General features: G+C 42.7%; 2 protein-coding genes across 2 annotated transcripts in view; both read left to right on the plus strand.

Annotated features, from left to right (window-relative positions):
• The window catches only part of LOC145416778 (dnaJ homolog subfamily C member 9), a 412,599-nt gene that overhangs the window by 228,667 nt on the left and 158,158 nt on the right, over window positions 1–25,774 (plus strand). The gene's annotated exons all lie outside the window — the stretch shown is intronic.
• magu (SPARC related modular calcium binding-like protein magu) overlaps window positions 1–25,774 on the plus strand; it is a 146,675-nt gene that overhangs the window by 62,143 nt on the left and 58,758 nt on the right. Inside the window, exons 2-5 of the mRNA XM_080285676.1 lie at window positions 8,655–8,711; window positions 9,938–10,103; window positions 13,967–14,170; window positions 14,766–14,817. Of these exons, the coding sequence (XP_080141802.1) occupies window positions 8,655–8,711; window positions 9,938–10,103; window positions 13,967–14,170; window positions 14,766–14,817 (479 nt within the window). The remainder of the gene's footprint in view (window positions 1–8,654; window positions 8,712–9,937; window positions 10,104–13,966; window positions 14,171–14,765; window positions 14,818–25,774) is intronic.

Genomic DNA, 25,774 nt, shown 5'->3' on the forward strand with positions numbered 1-25,774 from the left:
TCTCATTTATCATCATCATCATCATCGTCAACATTGTCAGTCATCGTCATCGTTATTTTCATTCTCAGTCATCATTATCATCATCATCATCATCATCATCACCACCATCACCGTCATCATTCTCAGTCATCATGATTATTATCACCGCCGTCATCATCGTCGTCTTTCTCAGTCATCATCATCGTCTATTTCTGCCAGTGACCTGAATGAAATAAGCTTCAAAAGGACGAAAATCTGGACCAGGTTAAGGTAAAGGGAATGTAGATAATTTTATTCAGCTTAGAAGAGACTTGTCGAGTTCGAGGATTTCGATATAACCTGCATTAAACTCTGCACTGCTAGACATCATGCCGAAAATGGAAGAAAAGTGTCGGGAGGTAGTAAGAGAGGGGGGGGGTTAACGTGTGTAGCTTCTGTATTATAGCTTACCTGCTATAGCTAGTGTGTGTGTGTGTGTGCGTGCGCGGGGGGGGGGGGAGAGTTTAACGTGTATAGCTTCTGTTATAGCTTGTGTGTGTGTGTGTGTGTGTGTGTGTGTGTGTGTGTGTAATGGGTGCCACATGTATGACTCGTGGCGGTGACTCAGTGCAGGGTATCGGAGTGACTCACGCACTACTCCTCACAGCTACGGAGGGGGATGGGGAGGTGGGGAGAGGAGGGGGACAGGATGATAATATTACTCTCACACACGTCATGTTCCCTTCACAGTCATTACCACCATAATTACTCTGGCTTCTGGGAATTGCTCCAGGATTAGACAGAATAATTTAAATTCTTCTGTAGTAAAGAATGTAGAGATGGAATAAGTACATGCAAGATTATCCCTGTGTTGATTAGGCAAGGAGTCTTAATAGTATTGTCATTATCTGTGGAAAACGTTTGATTGTAAATAAAAAAACGTTTTATTAATATATATATATATATATATATATATATATATATATATATATATATATATATATATATATATATATATATATATATATATGAGTTTTGAAGAGCGAGTTCGACCTGTTACCTTCATTTTAAGATTATGTTGCTCAAATTCATGGCTATTCTTTTGTCACCATAAATCTCCTTACATCGTCTGGTTTATTTGTGTGTGTGTGTGTGATATTTCTGGGGTTGACGGCAAAAATATCAGTAAATGTGTTAGGAAAGGTGACACGAGTTCATTCTGATGGACGTTTAGTGAAATGGAGTAGATTGGGATGGCAAAGGAAATTATGACGGTGAGCGAGTGAGCAGTGTTTTATTCGCTGTTGCCATAGTTCTTCACACACACACACACACACACACACACACACACACACACACACACACACACACACACACACACACACACACAAGGAATTCATAGTTATCTTCAGCAGGGAGTCAGAAAGTAGGCTGAAGATTAAGAAAATAGGGTATATTTAGCATGCACTTTTAGGTCCTTAAAATAACATGAGATAGAGTACAAGAATGTGTTAAGAATAATGTGCTAAAAAGAGGCAGTTTAGACATCAGACGAAGAAAAAGGGATGCACTGGAGGCCTTTGGGTAAATTAGGCACAGTAAAGGATATAAATATTATCTGTGTCGGCAGGTATGTATAGTCTGCCAGTGTATTTCATTCTTTTCCCTTCCCATTCTGACTTGTGGTTTGGAATCCTTGGGTCGTAATAAAATCTGTGGAAGGTATGGTTAGGAATGCTTAGTGTAGAATGGAGACACTTATGTTGGGTATCACGTGGGGAGATATGTGAAGATAGGGACGAGCGTAGGGTATACAGGCACAACAAACAGTAAACAGATAAGGATTTGGGCAGGTCGCGGCCTTCGTAGAGAACAGATAACAGATGGACAACCAGGGTAACTGAGTGGCAGAGATGGAGTGAGAGGATGGGGAAGGCAGAGAGAGAGAGAGAATGTTAAGTGAGACGAAGATAGAGCGAGATGGAGAGAGATTTACGTGAGAGGAAGAGGTATTCAGTGAGAGGAAGACAGATCGAGAGAGAGTTTGTGGATATACTGGGATAGAGTAGGTCAGCGTAACAGCTAATAGGTCAGAGTGTAGAATGCTGGGATAGGCCTTGTGATGGTGGATTTTGTAATTGCTTCATGCTGCCACTAGACAATTTTATGCAGATTAGTATGGACTTCGGGCTGGAGAGAGAGAGGTTAAATGAAGCCCTCCTTACCCCATTGAGTAAGACGATGTTCCCAAACTAAATAAAAAATTGCCTGGAAATTAATAAAGAAAAATGTGATCTTAGTGAAGGAGTTATTTCGTATGCCTCTCGGAAGTCATCATCATCATCATCATCAGTCATCTTCATCATCATCATCAGCCGGACCTCTTACTGTACAATCCAAAAATGTTCATATAATAGTTTCTCTGACTCATGGAAGCTAAGCTCTTCTAGCAGGGCTGTGAATAATTATGAAGTTTGAAAGTGGTAAGAGAAAAAAATTAGATAAATGTATACAATTAACAACAAGCGTGGAGAGCCTTGCAAGGTCGAGCGTAATGTTGTGAAGCGTTGAGCGAAGTGTTTTGACATAGGCTACTTAGTTGTGTGTGTGTGTGTGTGTGTAGATATTAGAGAAGTGTATTATTATTATTTTTACTACTACTACTACTACTACTACTACTACTACGGTACTGCTGCTGCTGCTACTACTACTACTACTATACAGGTCGTTAAATCAGATGCCTTCGGCCTTTGACAGTGACTTTGGAGTAAAATAGACGATATTCTGCATTAGTTTTTCCTGAGACAGACTATACTACTACTACTACCACTACTACTACCACCACCACCACCGATATTGCTGTTTTTACGTAATAAATGGTATTAGTGTCATTTTCATACAGTTTATATAATTTTTTCCCATTAAATATATTGGATTATATTAAGAATGGCGCACCATGACTCCAACAAAAAATTACGATCTTTTCTATCTCTAATTCCACTCCTCGGCCACATGGCGACCACGTGGCAGGCGTGACGTCATTTGTTTACAAACATTACGGCGTTGTGGAGGTCATCTTGTCATCAGCTGATCCAGTGGCCGACAGGGATATTGAGCAGCTGTCACTTTGGTTTATGTCTCGGTGGTGTCAAGGCACTGGAGTGAAGTTGGGATGGATGACGTACGGAGGGAGTTGAGGGATTCTCTCTCTCTCTCTCTCTCTCTCTCTCTCGCTAGGTCAATATATTCAGCAAAGGGTACGAATTAGCAGCAGTGATGAATGAAATTTGTGTGTGACATTAATGGCATTAGTCTACAACCTCTCTCACTGCCAGGCATCTCCTGAGCTGAGTAAATTCAAGCAAGACAAAACTAAGTCATTGCAGGTGGTGTTGAAAGAAGTTAGATGTTACCTTTTTATTTATTTATTTATTCATTCGTGGAAGTAATTTTGAGGTTACTGTGATGCGTTAAAAGTGTGTTTGGGTAATGAGCGATTTCTTGACTTTCGGTTGTTGAATAAATTGCTGTTTAATATACTTTAGTTGAATGTGAATATTTGGTTAAGTGGTTTTACTATCTAATCACTGAACTGTTGTAACCAGATTTTTTATTTGGTGTTGCTTAGGGGTATAGGATTCGTGACGTAAGCTCAGAGGTGTGGCCACTGAATTACTGTTTATATAGAAAAATGTATAGTCATCGAGGGAAGAATTTGCTGTATTGTCATGGAGGTTTTATCATCACTATAGAGGATATTGAGTGAATGACATGTATACCTTTCACCTTTTGAGATGCCACCTGTGTATAGGATATTGAATAGGTGTCGTTGTAGCCATTCACTGCTATGATGCTTTGGATGTATCTTAATGTCAGGTTTTGATTGTACTGTTGTCGAAATAGTATGCATAAATTGCGTAGGAGAGAGAGAGAGAGAGAGGATTATGAAAGAAAGGTGAGGCAAAGAATGGGAAGGAAAGGCGGGGTCTTTTCGGAAGGATAAGGAGAAACAGGAGATAGGAAGAACGGGAAGAAACAAGAAAAAGAGACAGAAAAGGATATAAAAGAAAGATGAAGAAAAGAGAGGAGTGTTTTAAGAAAGAGAGAAGGAAAGTGAGATATGTAAGAAAGAAGGAGAGAGGATTGTTTAAGAGAGAGAGGGGGGGGGAGGAAGAAGAGAGAAAAAACGAGAAGGAAAGAGGGATATGTAAGAAGGAAAGGAGAGGAATGTAGAAGAGAGAGAGAGAGAGAGGAGTAAAGAACGAAAGAAGAGAGGAAGAAAGAGAAGTAAAGTAAGAGGGATATGTAAGAAAAAGAAGAGTGGAGTGTATAAGAAAGAAATTGAGAGAGAGAGAGAGAGAGAGAGGAGGGGAAAATCCAGTTCCTCAAAAGTGCTTTCATTTGCTTACAGAACAAGTTTAAGCCAGACACAAGAGAGAGTGAGAGAAGGGTATTGTTGAAAGTGCAAAAATTTAACGGATAATGGAATCGTATGTGGAAAAGTGAGAGAGAGAGAGAGAGAGAATAGACGGAAAAATAAAAACACCAGGACCCGACCCACCCCACCCTCTGCCAAGCCTATCCTATCACCCTCAGAGATCCAGTGCCCACCGTCCTAACAATACGTTTTAATCAAAGGTCTGGCAAAAGCAAAACCTGAATTAATGCAATCAGTCGGCCTTCCCCCCGTGTCAAACTTATCTCAGCGAGCCAACACGTCCAAATGGGCTGTAAATCGCGACCAGAACCGGTTGAATTGCACTTGTAACAATGTGCGCAATTTTGGAATGAGGTGGGTGTGGGGAGAAAGGAGGGAGGGGGGGAAGTGTGGGTAGAGAGAGAGAGGGGGGGGGAGACGGAGGGAGGAAGGGGGAAGTGTGGGGAGAGAGAGGGAGAGGGGGAGTGTGGGGTGTGGGTAGAGAGAGAGGAGGGGGGAGAGGAAGATTGGGTGGGTTGAAGGAGTGGGTAAATAAGGGGGTGGAAGGTGGTGTGTGTGTGTGTGTAAATGATGTCAGATATGCTGATTCTAACCTACAAATGAAGGCTTAACAGGACCATAATTCTGGCCAGCCTGGTGTCTTACTGGCGTCGGGAAGGTCGCGTTGCCCTGCCTCACGTCTTATGCTCTTTAACTTCAACTCACTTTCAGTTTTGGATGTAGGAATTTGGAGGGGGGCGGTAGCAGGGGGCGCCGATCCACTCAGCCATGGGTAGCCCCGTAAAAATCCTTATCCAATCCATAAGTGGGAAAAAAGGTCGAGATGTAATGGTGATGATGATGATGGTGTTCAGGGTGGAGGTGGCGAATTTCCTGTAGCGATTATTTATGTTTTTATTTTTTATTACGATGCTTTGAATTCGTGCTATTTGTTCTTTAATACCTGGCGCTAGGAATCCATTATTAAGTATATTTCAGCATATGGTAAGTTGTTTATACGAAAGTTCTCCATGGTGGAAAGGCGAAATAATCGAGTAAGAGAATACTAAAGTGTAATATGGAAAATTTAACCTGCCTTAGTTTCCTCATTTTCTGGTGTGAATATTCTGGTGCATTGTATTTAGATATGAATATTCGCTATACTCTGTTCACTTTAACTTGGTCTAAAATCGCCACCTCTCCATCTTGAACTTTGAGCTGTAGCAAGAAATAAACACTAGAATATGATGCCAGTCACAAAGTTCCAGGGAAAGGATGTAGAACCGTAACATTGACTTTTTCCGTCACCGAGCTACGCGAAATTAGCTGTGAAAGGCCGAAAATCTGATCCAAGTTAAAGTGAAAGAATTATACTGCGGTCTACTGGGTTCACGACTCGCGTTGAAATGAGCCTGTGTTTGCAGTTAGCCTACCACCACCACCACCACCACAACCATCATTATCATCATCTAGTTTTTCACCACCACTGCAAATCTGACTAGGCCATCAACAGAGCCGAATGGGAATAGGGATCTTCGTTGAATTAGAACAGACTCGCTGTATTAACTGTCAAAGGAGAGCTATGTTCACAGAGATGATATTGTCCTTTCACCTTAAGTTGGCCCAGCGTTTGCCCTTTTTCAACTTATTTCACGTGGCTCAGGGACAGAAATAAGTCAGTGTTTTAGCTGTACTTCCTTTTTCATATCATTTGTTCGTGACTAGCACCATATTCTAGGGTTAATTTATTGCTGCTACTCAGCATTCAAGGTGGAGAGATGGCAATTTTAGGCCAAGTTGGCGTAAAAAGAGTATAGGTAATAGGAACTGAGCACCATAACAGAGGCTTTCATAGAGATTGTGTAGTTTATTATTTTGCGCTTTATGGTCTCAAACGGAGGTGATTTATTGTTTTATTGTGTTTTCCTAGTTGGCGGTATGTGGGGAATGTTTGTCTTGCTGCTAATACGTCAGATGGGGAGAGAAAGAGAGAGTTGGAGGAGAGAGGGGATGGTGAGAAGAGAGAGGGAAAGAAGAGATAGAGAGAGACTATGTGTGTAGCTATTAGTCTTCATGTGTACGTAGGTCGTGCGTGTGTGCCTTCTTTGTATGTGTGTGTGACTGAGTTTGCGTCTGTGTGCGTATGTATGTTTGATTGCGTGTATCTAGTAGTCAAAATATGCGAGTGTCCATGATGCTTGTGTGTGTGTGTGTGTGAACGTAAGCACTTGTGAATGTAGTAGTGGCGAATATGTGCGTTTTTGCCATCTCGAGTGTGTGTGTGTGTGTGTAGGTCACCATCGAGGCGCCAGACTCATTAACAAACTGACCCACCCTGCCCTTTTCTCTCTCTCTCTCTCTCTCTCACACACACACACACACACACACACACACACACACACACACACACATTCGTTAACTCACCATGTAACTAACCCCAAATACTCATTGTTACTCACTCACTACCACAACTACCACATCCTATTCATTAACTCTGAATTACTCATCATCTCACTCACTCACTCCCTCTCTGACTCATTCACACCCCACTTCCCACTCACGCACTCACTCTCCATCACACATTCATTCACTCACACACTCTTGCTCACCCAGTTCGATGACGTCGTAAAGTAATACCGGGTACCATTTTTATTTTTTTTATTTTTTTATTTTTATTTTTATTTTTTTTGTGAGGGGGGTGACCCATTGATATAGAAGGGTTTGATGAAGTTTACATCATACCTCGCAGATCAGAAAAGTCAATTATAAGCTAAAGATAATGGCCAGGAGAAAGTAAAAGTAGTACCGGTAGTAGCAGTAGTAGTAGTAGTGTTGGCAATAACAGTGATAGTAGTAGTGGTAGTAATAGTAGTAGTCGCAACGCCAGGCTCATCTGAACATGAACCGCAGGCTAAAGTTGTCCTCCGCCTGCAGTCCACCATCTTCCTTTCTGGGGGTAGGGAGGGAGTTGAGGGACGTTTGTATACCCGGGCCTTGGAGCCAACAGGTTATATCGGTGCCACCACGTGAAGGCGCCGCTCTCCAGCACCCAAAATAGAGGACATAATTTTCGTGCGGTGGTCCTGCTGTGAGCGCTACGTGTGTGCTTGTATCGCTAACTCCAGTGTGTGTTGTGGCTTGTTCAGTGCCTCTTATGGTGTTGCCGGCTGGCGTCTCTCTCTCTCTCTCTCTCTCTCTCTCTCTCTCTCTCTCTCTCTCTCACACACACACACACACACACACACACACACACACACAGCTAATAATAATAATAATAATAATGATGATGATAATGATAATAATAATAATAATGATCTAGCCTTAGAGAAATTCTGAATGTTACTATAGGATACTTTGTGTGTATATTATATGGGTATAGGCTATATATTATAAAGGCTGTTATGCACCGCTTTGTAAATATATGTTTGTCAAGTACAGTATAGTTTACATATTTAGACCAGTAGACTGTGATTACTCTTGCATTTAGTACTTTGATATGTACTTCTTTTTGTATCTGGATGTACAGTATACTCATAGACCCGCATTCTCTGGTAAAGAAGCTCCCTAACACCTTTTCCTGAGCGATTGTTTGTTACAGTACATAGGCTAAATCCTTCCATTATCGTCTTACTATGCATAAATAACGTACAAAAAGATGTTAACCAGCCATATTCAAAAACAGATCACTAAAGAAGAGGTTCTAGGGAGCGATGAGATTACCAGCTGTAGTGGTAGTACTATGATAATATACTCCTACTGTTGGTACTTAGGAATGTACTGTTGCAATTAGTACTTCTACATGTCCTGTTGGTGTTAGTTTTGTCACTTTTCGTCCATATACCTGATTAGTACAAGTTAAGGTATACATGTTACTGTGTTCTGTACTCTGTAACCTACCGGTGTGTCTTTTCCTGTAATCATCTCCTGTGGAGGATCTCTGCTTGTCACAAGAAGCGACTAAAAGGGGCTTTTTTGTTTCCAGTCTTTCTCTCCTTACTCCTCTTTTGTGCTTCTGTCCTACCTCTCTTCTAGATATATCCGTGTTTCTGCTGGCCTTTATTTTCCCTCTACTCCCACAGTGCCATTATTCCTTCCTTTCCTATAGTCCTTTCGTGTCCATTAAGCCCCCTTCTATAGCCCAGCCCCCTACACTTAATCTCTTTCTGTAGTCCTGTCTGTACACGTAGCCCCTTTCTGTAGCCTAGTCCTGTCCCGTGTAGCCCTTTCCTTCCCTAGTGTTGCCCTGTATGTAACTAATGTAGCCTGCTTTTGTGTGTAGGATGACGGTGTCCAAAGCCGCTCCAGACAACTGCTACACACTCACTTCCAGCAGACTGTGAGTAGCCTAGACCATGTAGCCTACAGTAGTGTGCCCTGTGTAGTCTTAGGGGTATGTGTGTGTTTCCCTGTAGCCAAGCGTGGTGTGTTTTGTCCTAGGGCATGTCTGTGTTTGGGTTGCCTTGTAGTCCGGTATGTGTAGTCCCGGAGCGTGTGTGTGTGTGTGTACTGGGTAGCCCTGTAGCTTAGTGTGGTATGCAGTGTGTGTAGTCCGGTGGTGGGGTGTGTAGTTGTGTGTGGTATATGCGAGTACTCTGTGTGCTGTAGTCGTGTGTGTGTGGTGTAGAATTGTGTTGCACGGGTTGATCCACTTAAGGAAATCGTCTGTCCGAAATGTAACTCCTTGAACCCGGTGACGCATTTTCTGATTTTATTCATCATAAGGCGGAGAGTTTTCATACCGAACGGAAGAAATAATAATAGTAGTAGTAGTAGTAGTAGTAATAATAATAATAATAATAATAATAATAATACCGGTAATAATACTACTAAAAGCGGTGTATATAAAATACCTAGTTCAAAAAGTCTCTCTTCATCTGAATAAAATCATCTGGAGGCAACAGGAGCGATAATGAAAACGTCATCGTAGTGGAGGGGTTCAGAGATTATTTTGCAGTGATACTTAGATTCATAGGCTTCGTGGCACCTCTTGTGCGATTTATTTTGCGGATTACACCTTACCAGTCTCTTGTTTTACATATATATATAAATATATATATATATATATATATATATATATATATATATATATATATATATATATATATATAGTTTGCATCAATAAATCGGTAAGGAAGACGTGTTAAGAAGTCTCCAAATTTAAAGTACGATCTTTGCACTTCTGATTTTCCTTTTTGCGATTTCAGTTGTGTTTTTAGGATTGGTTTGTCATTGTAATGGATGTATTGTTTCTCTGTTAAGAATGTCGGTATTATTATCATTATTTTTTTTTTTATGCAGTGTGCATTGTGATTGTATTGTGTTTATCAAGTGTGCATTTTTTTCGGTATGTGCTGTTGCTGTTGCATTTCATGATTTTTTTTTTTTTTTTTTTTCAAAATTATTTCATATACTGTTATATATATATATATATATATATATATATATATATATATATATATGTGTGTGTGTGTGTGTGTGTGTGTGTGTGTGTAGTGTAACCTTAACACAGCATTACCTCCGTCTGCTGCACCTCAACTAACCCACCATTCCCCTCCCACCCAGCGAGAAGAGCTGATGGGCGAGGTGGACTGCCGTGAGGAGTGTCGGGAGAGGCGCCGTGACCCCGTCTGCGGCACCAATGGCCAGACCTACACCAGCCTCTGTGACCTCCACCGACACGTGTGCAAGAGGGTCAAGGTCAAACTCAAGCATCGCGGGGAGTGCACGCGTGAGTCTCGACAGGATTTTATTATTATTATTATTATTATTATTATTATTACTATTATTATTATTATTATTATCTACTGCACAGTTTTTGAATTATGATTGTCGTCGCAGTATGTTTTAGGTTCACCATTGTAATTAGTATTTTGTTTCTTCTCCTTCTCTTCTTCTTTCTCAACCTCCTCCCATTATTTTTTTTTTACTTACATCATAACGACTTATGTGAAATTCCTAGCTATACCCAGACTACCAGCTAACAGAAGGCTATCCATGTTTATTCATCCTATCCACCACCCATCCCCTATGCACACAAGAAAAACACACACAAACACAGCAGCAGCGCCATCAGTATTATTTAAGTGATTTCCTGGGGTGGGAGATATGAAAGCGTGGAGCGAAAGGGAGAGGGTGGACTGAAGGGGAGGTAAAAGTGAAGGACGGGGGAGGCGGGGAACCTGCTCCCACATCAAGTTACACACAACCTGAGCCGCATGGGAAAGGTGAAGGCGGGGAGGGTGGAGGAAGATGGGGAGGCAAGGAGTAGGGAGAGTGAGGGGAGAAGGAAGGAGGACAATGGGAGAGGGGAGAGATGGGGGGTTAGGGTGAGGGAAGGATGAAGAAGAGAGGGAGGGGGTGAAATGAGGGTAGAGATGTTGAAAGGGGAGGGGAAAGGGAGGGAGGATGAGGGAAGAGGTAGGTGGAGTTGGGGAGGGGAGAGGAAGAGGAGTTAACCCCTGCCCTGAGCTAACCTTCCCCTTTTTTTTAAATTCTTGTAGCCCTCAGACGATTTTCTTCAGCTGAGGTGCAGATCTGTTAGTCAAGGGCTGAAGGGAAATGGCTTATAACCCCCTGTCAGTGATTGGGGTCTCACGCTCAATAAAATCGTCCGGTGATATCAAAAGGAGGAGAAGGCGGGGAAGGAGAAAGTAAAAAAAGAGGAGAAAGGGGAAGAGAGTAATAAAAGAGGAGAGAGGGGAAGAGAGGGTAATAAAAGAGGAGGGAGGGGAGAGAGTAAAAAAAGAGGAGAGAGGGGAAGAGAGAGTAATACAAGAGGAGAGAGGGAAGAGAGTAAAAGAAGAGGAGAGAGGGTAATAAAAGAGGAAAGAGGGGAAGAGAGAGTAATCAAAGAGAAGAGGGAGGAAGAGAGAGTAATAAAAGAGGAGAGAGGGGAAGAGAGAGTAATAAAAGAGGAGAGAGGGGAAGAGAGCAATAAAAGAGGAGAGAAAGGGGAAAAGAGTAACAAAAGAGGAGAGATAAAGAGAGAATAAAAAAAAAAGAGAGAGGGAGAGCACTGAAGAGAGGTCGGCATTAAAGGTGAAGGAGGAGAGGCGGACTGGTGAGGAAGAGGGACATGGGAGAGGAGAGGAAGAAAAGAGAGAGAGAGGTGAGTAAGGAAAGGATAAAAAAATGAAGTGGAAGGGAGTGAGATAATGAGGAAGGAGGGAGGAAGGACGGATAAGGAGAAGAGGAAGGGGTTAACTATGTAGGAGAGAAAATAAGAGAGGTTGGAAAGGGAGAGAAGAGAGTGGGGAAAAGGAGTGGGAGGGAAGATAGAAAGGTACGAGGAGGGGACGGATAGAGAGCAGGATATAAAGGATGACGAGGGGGGCGAGAAGACAAGAGAGGAGGACGGGAGAGGTGGGGAGCGGAAGGGGAGAGAGAAAGAAACTGGAGGGAGAAGGGAGGGAATAGGAATGGGAAGGGAAGGGAGAGAAGATGAGGAAGAGAGGAGAGTGAAAGAAAAATAAGATGGAGAAACAGAGAGGGAGGAAAATGTGGCGAAGGGATGGGAGTGGAGAGGTGAAGAGAGGAGTGGGGAAGGGAAGTGAGAGATGGGGAGGGGGTGTAGTAAAGAGTATTAATGAAAGGAGAATGAGGATGGCGATGAATAGGGAAGGTAGAAAGGGGGTAGGAGGAGAGAGGGGATGATAATAAATGATGGGAAGAAAGGGAATGGAAGAGGTGGAGGGAGAGGGAAGGGATTAGAGAATAGCAAAGGAGAGGAAGAGATATGAGGGAATGAAAACAGATATTGGTAGAGGGCAAAGGGAAAGGGAGAAGATGAAAATGTTGGGGAAGAGGGAGGGGAGAGAACAAGGGATAATAATTTATGGGACTTGGAAGGGGAGGCAGGCAGGGAGAAAAATGAAGGGGGCGAGGGATGGGTGGGTAAGGATAAAAATAGGGGAGGAGGGGCAGTAGGGAGAGGTGGAAGGTGATAGAGGACATGGAGAGGGGGGAACTGTTGTATAACATGCAAGTAACTTAAGAAGTATTGCATTTCACTGTCATGTTTGTATGTTGGCTTGTGGGAATGTGTGTGTGTGTGTTTGCTCTGTGTGTATATGTGTGAGGTGTGTTCCAGACCCACACTGTTTGACGTGTGTGTTTGTGTATACAGGTGAGTGATGTGGGAATTCCCCCTCACTCACCATCGATTTACCTTCAAACTTACCTACATTTCCCTCCACTTCCTCCTCCTCATTTATTTTACTCCATTATCGTTCCTTTCTCTGCACCATTTCTCCTCCGTTTTTTCCATCTCTGTATTCCTGTTGTCTTTCACCTTGTTTTCCCTCCACATCTATTTTTTTTTCTTTAATTTTTGTATCTTCATTCTTTCCTCTTTCTTCCATCCTTTTATCTTTTCTCCTGTTTCCTTCATGCCTCCATCTTGTCCATCCATTTTGCTTCCCTGTCTTTCCACCATCATCTCTCTGTTATCTCTGTCTTTTCTCCATCCCGTCATCTTTCCTGTGTCTGTTCATTTTCCTCCATCCCACCACACCCATTCCTCCATCTTCCCTCTGTTTTACTCATTCCTTCTCTTCTTCATCTCATCTTTCTTCCATCTCAGTATTTCCTCCATATCTCAGTCTTTCCTTCATCCCCTAATCTTTGTTTTTCTCTCTCATTTCTTCATATCTTTCAGTCTTTCCTCCATCTTTCCTCTCTCTTCCATCTCTCCGTCTCAGTCTTCCTTCCATCCCTCCATCTTTTCTCTCTCTTCCCATCTCTGCGTCTCAGTCTTTCCTCCATCCCTCCATCTTTCCTCCCTCTCTCTCCCTCTCCACCTGATAAAAGTATACGAGAGTGCAGGAACAAACACCCATACCCCTTTTTTGGCTGCTGTCTATTTTTTATTTAGTTACTCCTATTTGCTCCCAGTCCTCATCGTGCCTCTCCCTCTATCTATTTGTTCTATACTTTTCTGTCTGTCTATCCGTATTCTATTCCTGTTGTCATCTTCCATCATTCTCTTCCCGTTTTGAGGTAGTTGGGTATTTTTTATTTATTTATTTATTTGCTTATTTATTTTCCCTTCCCTATTTGCTCCAAGCCCTTACCATACCTTACCCTTCTCTCTCTCTCTCTCTCTCTCTCTCTCTCTCTCTCTCTCTCTCTCTCTCTCTCTCTCATTTCTTACCAAAACCTTCATCCATCTCTCCATCAAATGTCTCACCATCTGTTCATCAGTCAAATCCATCAGTCACTTCTATCCCCTGTCCCATCCCTCTGTCCTTCCCCAAGCTTCTTCCGCCATCCCCTCAGTCTATTTCAATCCTATCCGTTCCATCTATCCCTCGGTCCTCTTTCCCTTTATCTCGTCGATCTGTCGGACAATTTCTCCCATTCCATCTATCTACCCATCCATTCCTTCCATCTATCAGTCATCCAGTTCTCTCCAGCAGTCTGTCCATTCCATCAGCCATCCATCTCTCTTTCATAAACCTACCTAATGCTCTATCTTTTTACCTCTCCATCTCTAATATCTGTCTCCAATATTTGTATCTAGTTTTGTCTTCGTCCCCTTCCATCTTCGTATCTATCCATCCCTCGTATTTAACCCTTATCCTCCATCCGCAGTCGCCGAAATGTGTCTGGACGAGCGGAGGGCCAAGCAAGAACTGGTAGCCAACGGGGAGAGTGTTTACGTCCCCACGTGTCTTGAGGACGGCTCCTATTCCCCCGTCCAGTGCCACAACTTCACTTCGTACTGCTGGTGTTCGAGGCTAGACGGCAAACCTATCCCGGACACCATCACGCAGGACAGGAACCCACAGTGTAAAGGTGAGGAAGGATAGTGGGTAGATAGATGAATGGGTGGATAGATGGATGGATGTGTGGCTGGGTGGGTGGATGAATAGGTGGATGGGTGGGTGGATAAATGGATGGGTGATGGACGGATATGTAATAGAAGGTTAGGTTTGAAGAAAGGGGCTGTGGGTAGATGCAGTTGATGGGTAGATGCATGGATATATAGTAGAAGGTTAGGTATGAAGAAAGGGCTGTGGCGTTTGTGTATCTATATCTTTCTTTCTATCTGATTATCTGTCTGTATATTCTTTCTTCCATCCCTCTGCTCTTTCACTCACACCTGCTAACCTCCATCTTTCCGTAAGCACCACTGTGTATTATATTTACAATTTATATCTGTGTATCTATGCCAGTCTGCTTGTTAACTTGTATATTCTTTCATTCCTCCCTATGCTGTCACTCCTTCCTCCTTCCCTCCATCTCTCATACCTCCTTCCCTCTTTCTCTTATACCTCCTTCTTTCGTATCTGCTTCTCTTCATCTCCCATACCTCCTTCCCTACATCTCTCATACCTCCTTCCCTCCGTCTCTCATACCTTCTTTCCTTCGTTCCTCCATCCCTTTACAGATCGCTCGGCCGCACAGTCCACCAGCTCCTCGTCTTCCTCCAGCCAAGGCAAGTCACAGGGGAGGAGGTCCAGGGGAGGAAGATCCGGAGGGGGAGGGGGAGGGAGGAGAGACAATTCTGCTGTCATAAACACCCTCTTCTCCCTCTCCACGGCCACTACGCCCGCATCCACCACGCCCAAACGCCCAAAATCCAGTGCGTTAGATTTTTTCACTTTAAACAGAGTACCCAAAATTTTTAAAGATTTTTTTCTCTGTTTTGCATTTTTCTCCCTGAGCATTTTTATTTGTTTTGGATAGTTTTCCCTCTGTCACCACCCATGCCTGTTTTTTTTTTCTTTTTTAACTTTACACACGATTTTTTTTTTAATTGTTTGTTTGGTTACTAGTGCTTTTGTTGTCTGACTTTTTTTTTGTGCACTAAACAGTAATGGATGTTTTAACCTTGCCTGTCTGAAAGCCTGTAAGTTGATGTCTTTTATTACTATTATTATTATTTTTTTTTTTTACTGTCTTGTGCCTAACCAAAAAAATAATAACTTTCTTTTTTCTACAGTCTTGTGCCTGAAGGAAATACTTTTACTATTATGGTGCCTGAGAAAAAAAAACAAACTTGTTTTTGTTGTCTTGTGCTTCAGTTTCACTTTTAATCGTTGTCTTGATGTCTTACACTTAAAAAATCTCGCCTTTATGAATTGTTTTGTTACTGTGCTTTGAATTGTCTTCCTGATTGTCTTGCAGTGCCTCAAACATCTAACTTTTATTGTTTTGTTTGTCTTGCGCTTGGAACATGTACTATTGATTTATTTTATCTTGTGCTTCAGACATCTAACTATTATTTTGCTGTCTTGGACCTGAACAAAAAATACTTCTGGCTGTGCTATGACTGAACCTCTGCCACATTCACACCCATTTAGTACCATGACGTCATTCTCTGTTTTACTGTTGCTTATCACTATACGATTTTCTTCATCACTTACTGAGAGGGAGTAGGTTGGGTTTAGTGAGAGGGAGTAGATTGGGTTTATTGAGAGGGAGTGGGTTGGGTTTATTGAGGGAGTAGGTTGGGTTTATTGAGGGAGTAGGTTGGGTTTATTGAGGGAGTAGGTTGGGTTTATTGAGGGAGTAGGTTGGGTTTATTGAGAGGGAGTGGGTTGGGTTTATTGAGGGAGTAGGTTGGGTTTATTGAGAGGGAGTGGGTTGGGTTTATTGAGGGAGTAGGTTGGGTTTATTGAGAGGGAGTAGGTTGGGTTTAAGACGTCATCGCACTGAAGGGATTAATTTGCTTGTCTGTCTACCCCTGCCTCTGCGTTTGTCGGTCTCTCTCTCCAGAATCTCTTTGTCTGTCTCCTTCTATCTGTCTACCTACTGGTTTCGGTAATCGGTTCTTCGTCTGTCTATCTATCTGGTGCCTGTGTTTATTAAGTAGCTGGGATCTGGTTTGTTTGTTTCAGTACGTATTTGTTGTTTTGTTATATCATCTTATACGCCTGTGATATATTCTTCATACTTTATTGTTATTATTATTGTTATTATTACTGGTTTGTGTTTTTATTATTATTATTTATTTATTATCATTATTACTGCTGTTCTTAGTATATTATTATTATTATTATTATTATGTAGTACTTAGAACTATACATGAACTTCGAGATGTGAGTCTCTGCTCGTAATAAATAGATATGTACCATTTAGTAAGGGTTAGGCTTGCGGCGTTACAGTGTTAGTCGCACCAACACAGTTTTATTTACGGCAGCGATTTTATTCATGGGAGCGAAATTGTGAGGTTCAAAGTGTTAAGTGTTCGCTGATACAAGACTAATTACAGAAAGAGACACATTGACGGACGTATCACACCTGGTAGCCAGACAGCCACATAAATTGCTGATTAAAATGAGACTAACCTTGCACCTGACTCAGCGGGGTTTTTACGTTTTACTCTTTCTCCCGACGGCTGGTTTTGTTCAGAAGAGGGACAGGGAGTGACGGACGTATCGCAGTGGCCAGGAGTCAGCCTCATAAAGTGTTAAAATGATAGAGATTGAGTGGGGGGCTCATAAAATGTTAAATGAGAGAGAGAGAGAGAGAGAGAGAGAGACCGATTGCGCGTTTAGGGGCCACCACAGGGGATGTCTTTTTCAACACTAGAGAGGGAGAGAGATTGGGGGGGGGGGTCGTTCAGACCGCACCAGTTGTTGTTTTTTTCCCACTCCATAGCATACACAAGGAGTGGGACATGGTGCACCTTTTTTCCAGGGAGAGGAGGCGGAGGATGGAGGCGGTTAAAGGGGGAAAGCGTTTCCTAGCGACTTTAAGCGTCACCTTACAGCTAACCCGTGTTGGGGCTAACTATGCTATTGTTATGGACATTTTGAAGGGCCAGCATTGATATTGTTTCCATTTCCTCGTAAGTTTCATAGAGTCAGGTGCTGTAGTGTGGCTGCATTGTTTAGTTATGTGTGTGAAGTTATTTATTATCATTATTGTATTATTTATTATCATCATCATCATCACCGTTTTCTTAACATACACCGACTTACTGACTATGGGCTATTGCAAGAGCGACGGAACCCTATTGGTCAGGTCACATAAAGGTATCGGGACGGCTTCTCTCTGATTGGCTGAGTCTAGGGCGGGGGGCGTGGCGTGGCGGGTCCAGCTGGCCAGACGTAAATAAACAGCGGGATTTTTTGGAAGCGTTATTATTTTCTGCCGTGTTCGTTGTTTCTAGGCTGGGAGGGTGAGGGAGGGGGGCGTGGAGTGGTGGTAGGAGGTGGGGGAGAGGAGTGGGGAAAAGATAAGGGGCGTGGTGTTAGTAGGGGGAGGGTGATATGGGAAGGAGGAGAGGGGTAGGGAATAGAGGGCGTGGGATGGTAGGAGAAGGAGGGGTGAGAAGGGTAGAAATTATAAGTAGGTTAAGGGAAGAAAATGAAAAGAAAGATTGTGGGAAAGAAAATCAATATGAAGACCATCTATCTATCTATCTATCTATTGCCAGACGCCATAATCCCGTAAGGGGTGGCCATTTGACTTTGAGTTATTTGTTTTACGGGGAGGGGCACTAACCCTCCACCAACCCACTTGACACTTAGGGGGCACGTATGGTTTGGTTATATGGTTACCACCCAGCGTTGTAAATGGTTTCTTGGCTTACAGGAAACCATTTGGCTCGAGGAGGGGAAATTGAGCAGTCTGAATGCAATCACAATACTCCATGCGACACAAAAACATTATTAGCGCTGTGCTGAGGGAGAGAGAAAGTGAGAATTATCAATCTTTTATCTGTCTGTCAGCACCATCTAACTTCTTTACCTGCTTTCTCTTTCCCTCTCCATCACACCCTCTTTATTCCTCATCTGCCTTCTCCTTCCACCCTGTTTCACTCTCCCTGCCTTCTGTCCCTCTCCTCTCTCTTTTTATCCTCCTCCCCTTTCTACCTCACCCATCCCTTCTCTCTCCCCCTCCCTCCTCTCCGTCTCTCCTCCCACCTCCTCTTGTGACATTGATGGACAGACTGCCACCACCACAACCTGTTCTGTGGTGTGAGATTCCTGTCACTACCACAAATACCACACCTTACCACCACATGTCCTACTGTGTTCCTCCAGCCCTACCACATCACTCCATAAATACCACATACCACACCTGACCCTTCTACAGCTGCCACATACCACACCTGCCATACCAACCACAACCACCACACAAGCTACCTACCACACCACACCTACCTCACCACACAATACCACACTTCACACACAGCTCACTTTCTGATATTCTGTACTTACCATACTTGTAATACGTACCATAACTACCATACACATACCTACCATTTGTCACCACTGCCACACATACCAAGCGAACTACCACACAGAACATCACCTTTCCTGCCACGGCTACCATGCTGACAACCAGTATCACTACCACTCACATACCATTAACACTTTTACAATTCCAAACCGTCACTAAAAAAAGCGGCTACAACCCTTGAACGAAGGACTCTCTCTCTCTCTCTCTCTCTCTCTCTCTCTCTCTCTCTCTCTCTCTCTCTCTCTCTCTCTCTCTCTCACACACACACACACACACACACACACACACACACTCACTCACACAAAAGCGCGCGGTATTGATGGAAGTTGTAAGCTGCTGTGAAAGGAGTGGTGATAATCGAGTGGTAGTGATAATGGTATTGATGGTGGTGAAAATACTGATAGTCTACCAATGCTCTACCTGTCCATCTATAGCCGGACACCATAATCTCGTTAGGGGTGGCTGTTTGACTTTGATTTAGTTGTTTTACAGGGAGGGGCACTAACCCTCTGCCAACCCACGTGTTGACGCGTAGGGAACATGTTTGGGTTAGTTATATAGTTACCACCCAGCGTTGTAAATGGTTTCCTGGCTTACAGAAAACCAATAGGCTTTTCGCTCAATGTAAAGCCACCTGAAAAGGAAAGCTCAGTAATAAAAAGTAACAGGAAATGTTGGAGAAATAGGAAGAGAGGAAGGTAGACAGAAAAAGAATGGTAAAGGTGAAGGAAGAAGTAGGTAGAACTACATCAAGTGAGCGGATGATGGCACCACCACCTATCACCTGTAGTGCCAGTGTTAATTGTGATAGTAGAGATGATGGTGGTGATAAGGATAATAATGGCAGTGATAACGTAAATGGTGATAGCAGTGGCGATGGGGTAGTGATGATGGTGATAGCGCTAATGGTGCTAATGATGGTGAGTGCTAATGGTGATGAGTGCTAATAGTGATAGCGTTAATGGTGCTAATGATGGTGATTATACTGGTAACGGTGACGATAGTAGTAGCGGTGGTGGTTGTGGTAGTAGTAGTGGTTGTAGTCTTTGTTCATGGCCCCCCCGACACGTGCTGGCTACATTGTTTGTAAACACTGCTGCCCTCACCACCACCACCACCTTCTCACCTCCACCTCCACTATTACAACCACCACCTCCTCCACCTCCACTTACACCAATACTACCACCACCACCTCACCTCCACCATTACAACCACCACCACATCTACTACCATCGCCTCCTCCACCTCCACTTATTATTACTATCACCATTACAACCACCACCACCACCTTCTCCACCTCCAGTTCCACTATTACAACAACCACCACTACCACTATTACATCTACCACCACAGCTACCACAACCACTACCACTGTTGCTACATTTGCTAATATTAACACATCTCTCACAACCAATATACTCGCTACCTCCTCAGCTACATAGAGTATATTATTGACGATGAATATATGTTGACAGTATATAACAAAACTTCGAACCCAGACAGACATTTTTTAGCGAAACTTCTGCAGGTGCAACGAATGGCAGTCCTGTAGTTGACATTGCGAGCTTGGTCCTGATTATTTTCCTGTGGGAGGGTTGGTTCCGTCATACTCCTGCGAAGGCTTCGTTAGTGAAATGTGGTTGCCAGTGTGCGTAGAGTTTTGAAGCTTAGTCGGTGTCCCTGTACAGTACTATACGTGTCTGTGTGAGAGACCAGATTGATACCCGCCGGAGGGATATATCGCCACTTTTGTGCTCCTGTGACGGTATGGCAGTTCGGTCGGATATACTGTAGTTGAATGCAGATACACCAAAGTCCTCCCCCTTCCCCCCAGAAGTAAGGACGCAATATTCTCATACACTGCGTTTATGATTGTAAATAGAAATGTCAGAGATTGTAAATAGAAATGTCAGAGATAAGTAATTATAATTATGGTGACCGAAATCTCAGCCAGGAACATTGTGTCCTAGAATTTTCAGATTGAAATAATAATAAGTAACAGGTGACCAAAATATCGATACAAGTAATCAGTAGTAACTCAGATGTGTCAGGTAAATAATAAATAAATAAGTGATGGTCAGAATAATTATAGATGCAAATAGAGATGGTAAAAAAATCAGTCGTGCTCAGCGTGGTGCATAAATCAGTGCAAGGCAATAAATAAGGAGGTGGATGTTTGAGTAATATTAACTGCAGCTTTACCATGACTTGTTATTCTCGCTACTATCAGACGATTTAATAAGCTTTGGAGAGGCGTCTGGTAGTGAAGGGGTAGTAGTGGCAGTAGGAGGAGGGGGAGGGGGAGTAGTAATAGCAGCATCAGTTGTTGTAGGCTCATCTGAAAGTGAACCCGGCGAAGTGCACGTGTAAGTAGCCCTTTTGAAGTTCACCAGCCTCCTGTCAGGGGATAGGGAAGTAATTGAAGGACGTTTGTATATCCAGGCAGTAGAGCCGCGCGATTATATCAGTGCCACCACGTGAAGGCTTCCCTCGCCATCACCGTTCTCGTAGTGGAGGGGTTAATTAAAAGATGAGTAAGGATAAGTAAATGAATGACCAGGGTAACAACACCTCTGACTAAAGCTAACGAATCTTGCTTTAATATTGTGCGCCTGGCTGGTGTTAATAAATCTAGAGAAATAAATAACCAAGTAATTATAATGGTACGTAAGGTAATAAATTTTAATCTTAGAATATGGATGGGTTGATCAGAAGGCGATACCTGATAGAAATGAGTACCACTAGAGATGATGTTAAAACCCCTTCACTACGAGACGCCATTCCAAAGCTGAATAAAATCGTCTGGAGGTAGTAAGAACATAAAAGGCACCGTACTGAAGGGGTTAAGCCTGGAGAAAACAAGAATAAAAAAAAATAAAGAAAAGTAACATCGCCGGAAAGTAGCAAGAGAGAGAGAGCAAATACAGTGACCTTTTATTTTACCTTAGCCCCGATTTTCGTCCTTTTGCTGCTTATTTCACGTAGCTCAGTGGCAGAGTAAGGCAGTGCTGTGACTCTACATCCCTTACGTAGCACTTCTTCGTGACTTGCATCATAATCTAGTGTTACAACTCAGTATTTAAGGTGAAGAAAATTTTAGGTCAAGTTAGTGTAAAAATGGGATAGTTATAAAAGAATAAAAATGGTAAATAAATATAAATAATAAATAGTAAAGGATAAATAATAGCAATCGTTGAGCTGAAGGGGTTAATGATAGAGTGGATATATAAATAGCCACACCTGCCCTGAAAGCTAATTGAATGATGCCTATTAAATGGCCATGTGACGGGTGTTAGGACCTAGTTGTGAATTGAAGGCTAAAAATTACTAGCTAGTCTCTCTCTCTCTCTCTCTCTCTCTCTCTCTCTCTCTCACACACACACACACACACACACACAGTAGCTGGTTCTCTCTCTCTCTCTTTCACACACACACACACAGTAGTTGGTTCTCTCTCTCTCTTTCACACACACACACACACAGTAGCTGGTTCTCTCTCACACTCACACACACACACACACACACCACTCCTACCCTACACAGTAACTAAGTACACTGATACATTTTTTGTCCTCTGTTTTTTTCTAATCACAGACGATTTTATCCAGCTGAAGGGAGACGTGTAGGGTTTTGGGTTTTAGAAAAAATATAGTAGTAAGGGTAACGGTGTAATAACGAGCGGTGTTTCGTTATTTCAGACGATTTCTTTCAGTTGAGGGGATTTATACAGTAGCATCCTGACCGTGTGTGTGTGTGTGAGAGAGAGAGAATATAGACGTTATGTTTTCACTGATTATTGTGCTATGTGTGTGTGTGTGTGTGTGTGTGTGTGTGTGTGTGGTACGACAGCATTCCCGTAAGTGATGCCTCTCTGTTTATATCTGCTTGTATCCTCCCCCGTTGGGCATGAGAGAGAGAGAGAGGGAGGGGGGGTCTACCTTCGTCATGTGTACCTTCATTCATATTTCATCTATTTCGATAATTCTTTAATGCTCCTGGTTCTTCATTATTCACAGTTCGATTATTCACAGATTCATTTACCATAATTACCAGTCCATGTTAAAACGCCTCCATTCGTGCGTGCGTGTGTGTGTGTGTGTGTAATTGAGTAGACCAAACTTCGAATATTGAGAGAGAATATAAAACTGAGAAATAACCCACTGAGACCTAGAGTTATCGTACAGGTGATTAACATCGTATAACGGAAAGTGATAAGACCCATCCTCTCAGTGCGCCAAGAAAAGATGCAACAGGCGTCATGGTAGCGCAAGGGTTTAAGGCGTGCAAATAACCTTAAGATTGTGCCAAGAGGTAAATATATCTCCCTGTGTATTGTGAAGGGCGGCCACGACAGAAATATCGCCAGGTATTTCTGTTTATTCATTTAAGAACCTTCCTCCCCCTCCCTTTCCCCCCACAGCACGCCATCCTCCCTCATATACTTCCCTACTTTGCCCCTCCACCTTATTCTTGGTTTACTGCTTCTTCTCCTTCAAGTTTCCCACACTTTCTCTGTCTCACCGTCTGTATATTATTCCTGACCTTCCACCCCAAAATCTACCCTACTTTTTCACACTCATAGAGCTGTGTTGGGTGGGAGACATTGTAGCACTTTTTCCGTAGCGATTTATGCCGTATATTAAGCCTAATTAGCCTCTTATTTGATATTTATATTATGCTCGTTTAAAACAGCGACAAAGTTTGCATAAATGTCTAGGTTTCGCACTCTCACCTCACACCCTCTTCTTAAAAGTGGGTTTCATGGCTCTTTAATTTGTCTTAAAACGCTCTCTCATTATGTCCATGCTTGTCTAAACAGCTTACAGATCCAGTTCTAGTCTGCCTTTCACTCACATTTATGGCCTAATTTTCGTCAGTAACACGATGTATAATGAGGCCACAAGGAAATGTAAAAAGAACTGGTCCTTTCAAAAACACCTCCAATTCCATTAATGGTGGACGTTAAGGAGGTGTAAATAGAAATATCAAAGCCAGTAAAAATGCCAGGCCACTCATTTAAATAAATGCGGCAAAGAAGTCATACGTAAAGAGTAAAATAAGAACGGAACCCCTCTATATCTTTCAGAAACACCCAGAGTCTTAAGTAGAAATAAGCATCAGATCAACAAATAACTAGTCTGCTCATGTGATTAATACGGTAAAAAGACCCACAATTATTAGTAAACAGAAGCAGAGGTAAATTAAAACAGTCTTGTTTCAGATCCAGACAAAACACGTAAATACTAGTGTACCTCAAAATTAACATATAACCAAACCACACAGATTAGTAAATACAATAAAGACAAGTAAATAGTGAACAGAAGCAGAAGTAAATTAAAACAGACCCTTATTTACTTCTTGGGGAAAAAAAAAAAAAAGGTAGACAAAAATAAACAAGTAAAGGTAAATTAAAACAGACCCTTATTTACTTCTTGGGAAAAAATAAATAAATAAACCTAAATAAACCACCCAGAGTAATAAATACGGTAAAATGGTCGCGAGTAAACAAAAAAAAAGTGGAATGTATATATAAACACTGAATTTTGCCAAGTCACGGGGCTGCACAGTGTTGCCAGACAAAGAGCGACAGAAATATTATGTAAACAAACTTTTTACACCGGGTGGGGGGTGAGCACGTGCGCATAGGAGGGGGGAAGGGGAGGGAATGAGTGAAAGGGAGGAAAGAGGGGGAGGGAGAGATGGGGATGGAGTGACGTGGGGGAGGAAGGGAGAATGAATGGACGAGGGGAGGGAGAATGAATGGGGCTAGGGAGAGAGGGGGAGTGAAATGGGGAGGAGGGGAGAGATGAGGAAGGGAGGGAGAATGAAATGGGAGAGTAGAAGGATGAGGCATCGTGAAATGGGATGGGAAGGGGGATGGAGGACAGTTTAAACAAAGGGGTGAAGGAAAATGGGAAATGAGGCAAGTGGGGAAGAGAGTGGGTGAAATAGGAGAGTAGGAGGAGGAAGAAATGTAAATTGGGGTGGGGGACGGTAGGAGGAAAGGAAGGAGGCAAGAGAGGGAAATGAAAGGTAAAAACAAAGAAGAAAGAAGTAAAAATTAGAGTGAAGAAGGTAGATAGAGAGAGGAGGGAGAGGTAGGAAGAGGAAAGTGCACAAGATAGGAAGAAGTGCAAAGAAGAGGAGGAGGAAGAAAGAGGGTGGAGGGAGAGGTAAGTGGGAGGAAGAGGAAGGAGTGAATGAAATGAGGGAACAACGGGAGAAAGTGTAAAAGGAATGGAGAGGGAGGGGAAAAAATGGGATTGGGAACGGGAGAAGGAAGGTAGGAAAATGAGATGTGCGAGGCAGGGATGAGAGATTCACCATTTAGTTCCCCTAATTCAAGGCCACAAGTTTATTCCTAGCCCAAGCAACACAGTAGTGGGGAGAAGAAAACAAATTACTTGATTTTGTTTAATGAGACTTTGGGGAGAGGCCAAGTTAGCAGGAGCGATGTGGTTTAAAGGACAATAACCTGCACAGAGAGAGAGAGAGGAGGGAGAAAATGACGTTTACATCAATTTTTATCCTAATAATTCTGAGAGAGAGGGAGAGAATATATTTGTTATGACGTTTGCATCAATTTGCATCCTAATAATTCTGAAAGAGAGAGATCTGGGAGAGAAGAGGCTGTATAGTGACGAGAGAGAGAGAGAGCAGGGGAAGACATTTTGTTATGACATTTGCATCAGTTTGCATCCTAATAATTCTTAGAGATTTGGGAGGGAAGAGGCTGTTTACTGACGAGAGGGAGAGAGATTTGGGGGGAAAGAGGTTGTATACTGACGCTAAAGTGTATTTACATCCTAAAAATTGAGAAAGAAGGGGGGAACTTGATGCAAAGTGATGTTTACTAGAGTTTACACACTAATAATTTTGAGAGAAGGGGGGTGTAGTGAAATTTTATTCTGACATGTTAATCAGTTTGCGCCCGCCATTGTGTGTGTGTGTGTGTGAGGGAGATTTTAGTTACAAAGAATCTCTCTCTCTCTCTCTCTCTCTCTCTCACACACACACACACACACACACACACACACACACACTCATTCCAATTTCCCACCAGAACACACGTCTCCGTCTTCCATCATCAAAACAATAAGAACAGCTGATGTCGTGACCCCGATACTGCGTCCCCAGCTGATGGGTCGACCCCGTTATAGCAAGTGCACACCCTCTTACGCGCAACATCGTCTTTTGTTTATG

This window comes from Coenobita brevimanus, chromosome 107 (genome assembly GCF_032717465.1).
Source record: "Coenobita brevimanus isolate Jiangsu-jjx chromosome 107, ASM3271746v2, whole genome shotgun sequence".
In the NCBI taxonomy this organism is placed as follows: domain Eukaryota; kingdom Metazoa; phylum Arthropoda; class Malacostraca; order Decapoda; family Coenobitidae; genus Coenobita; species Coenobita brevimanus.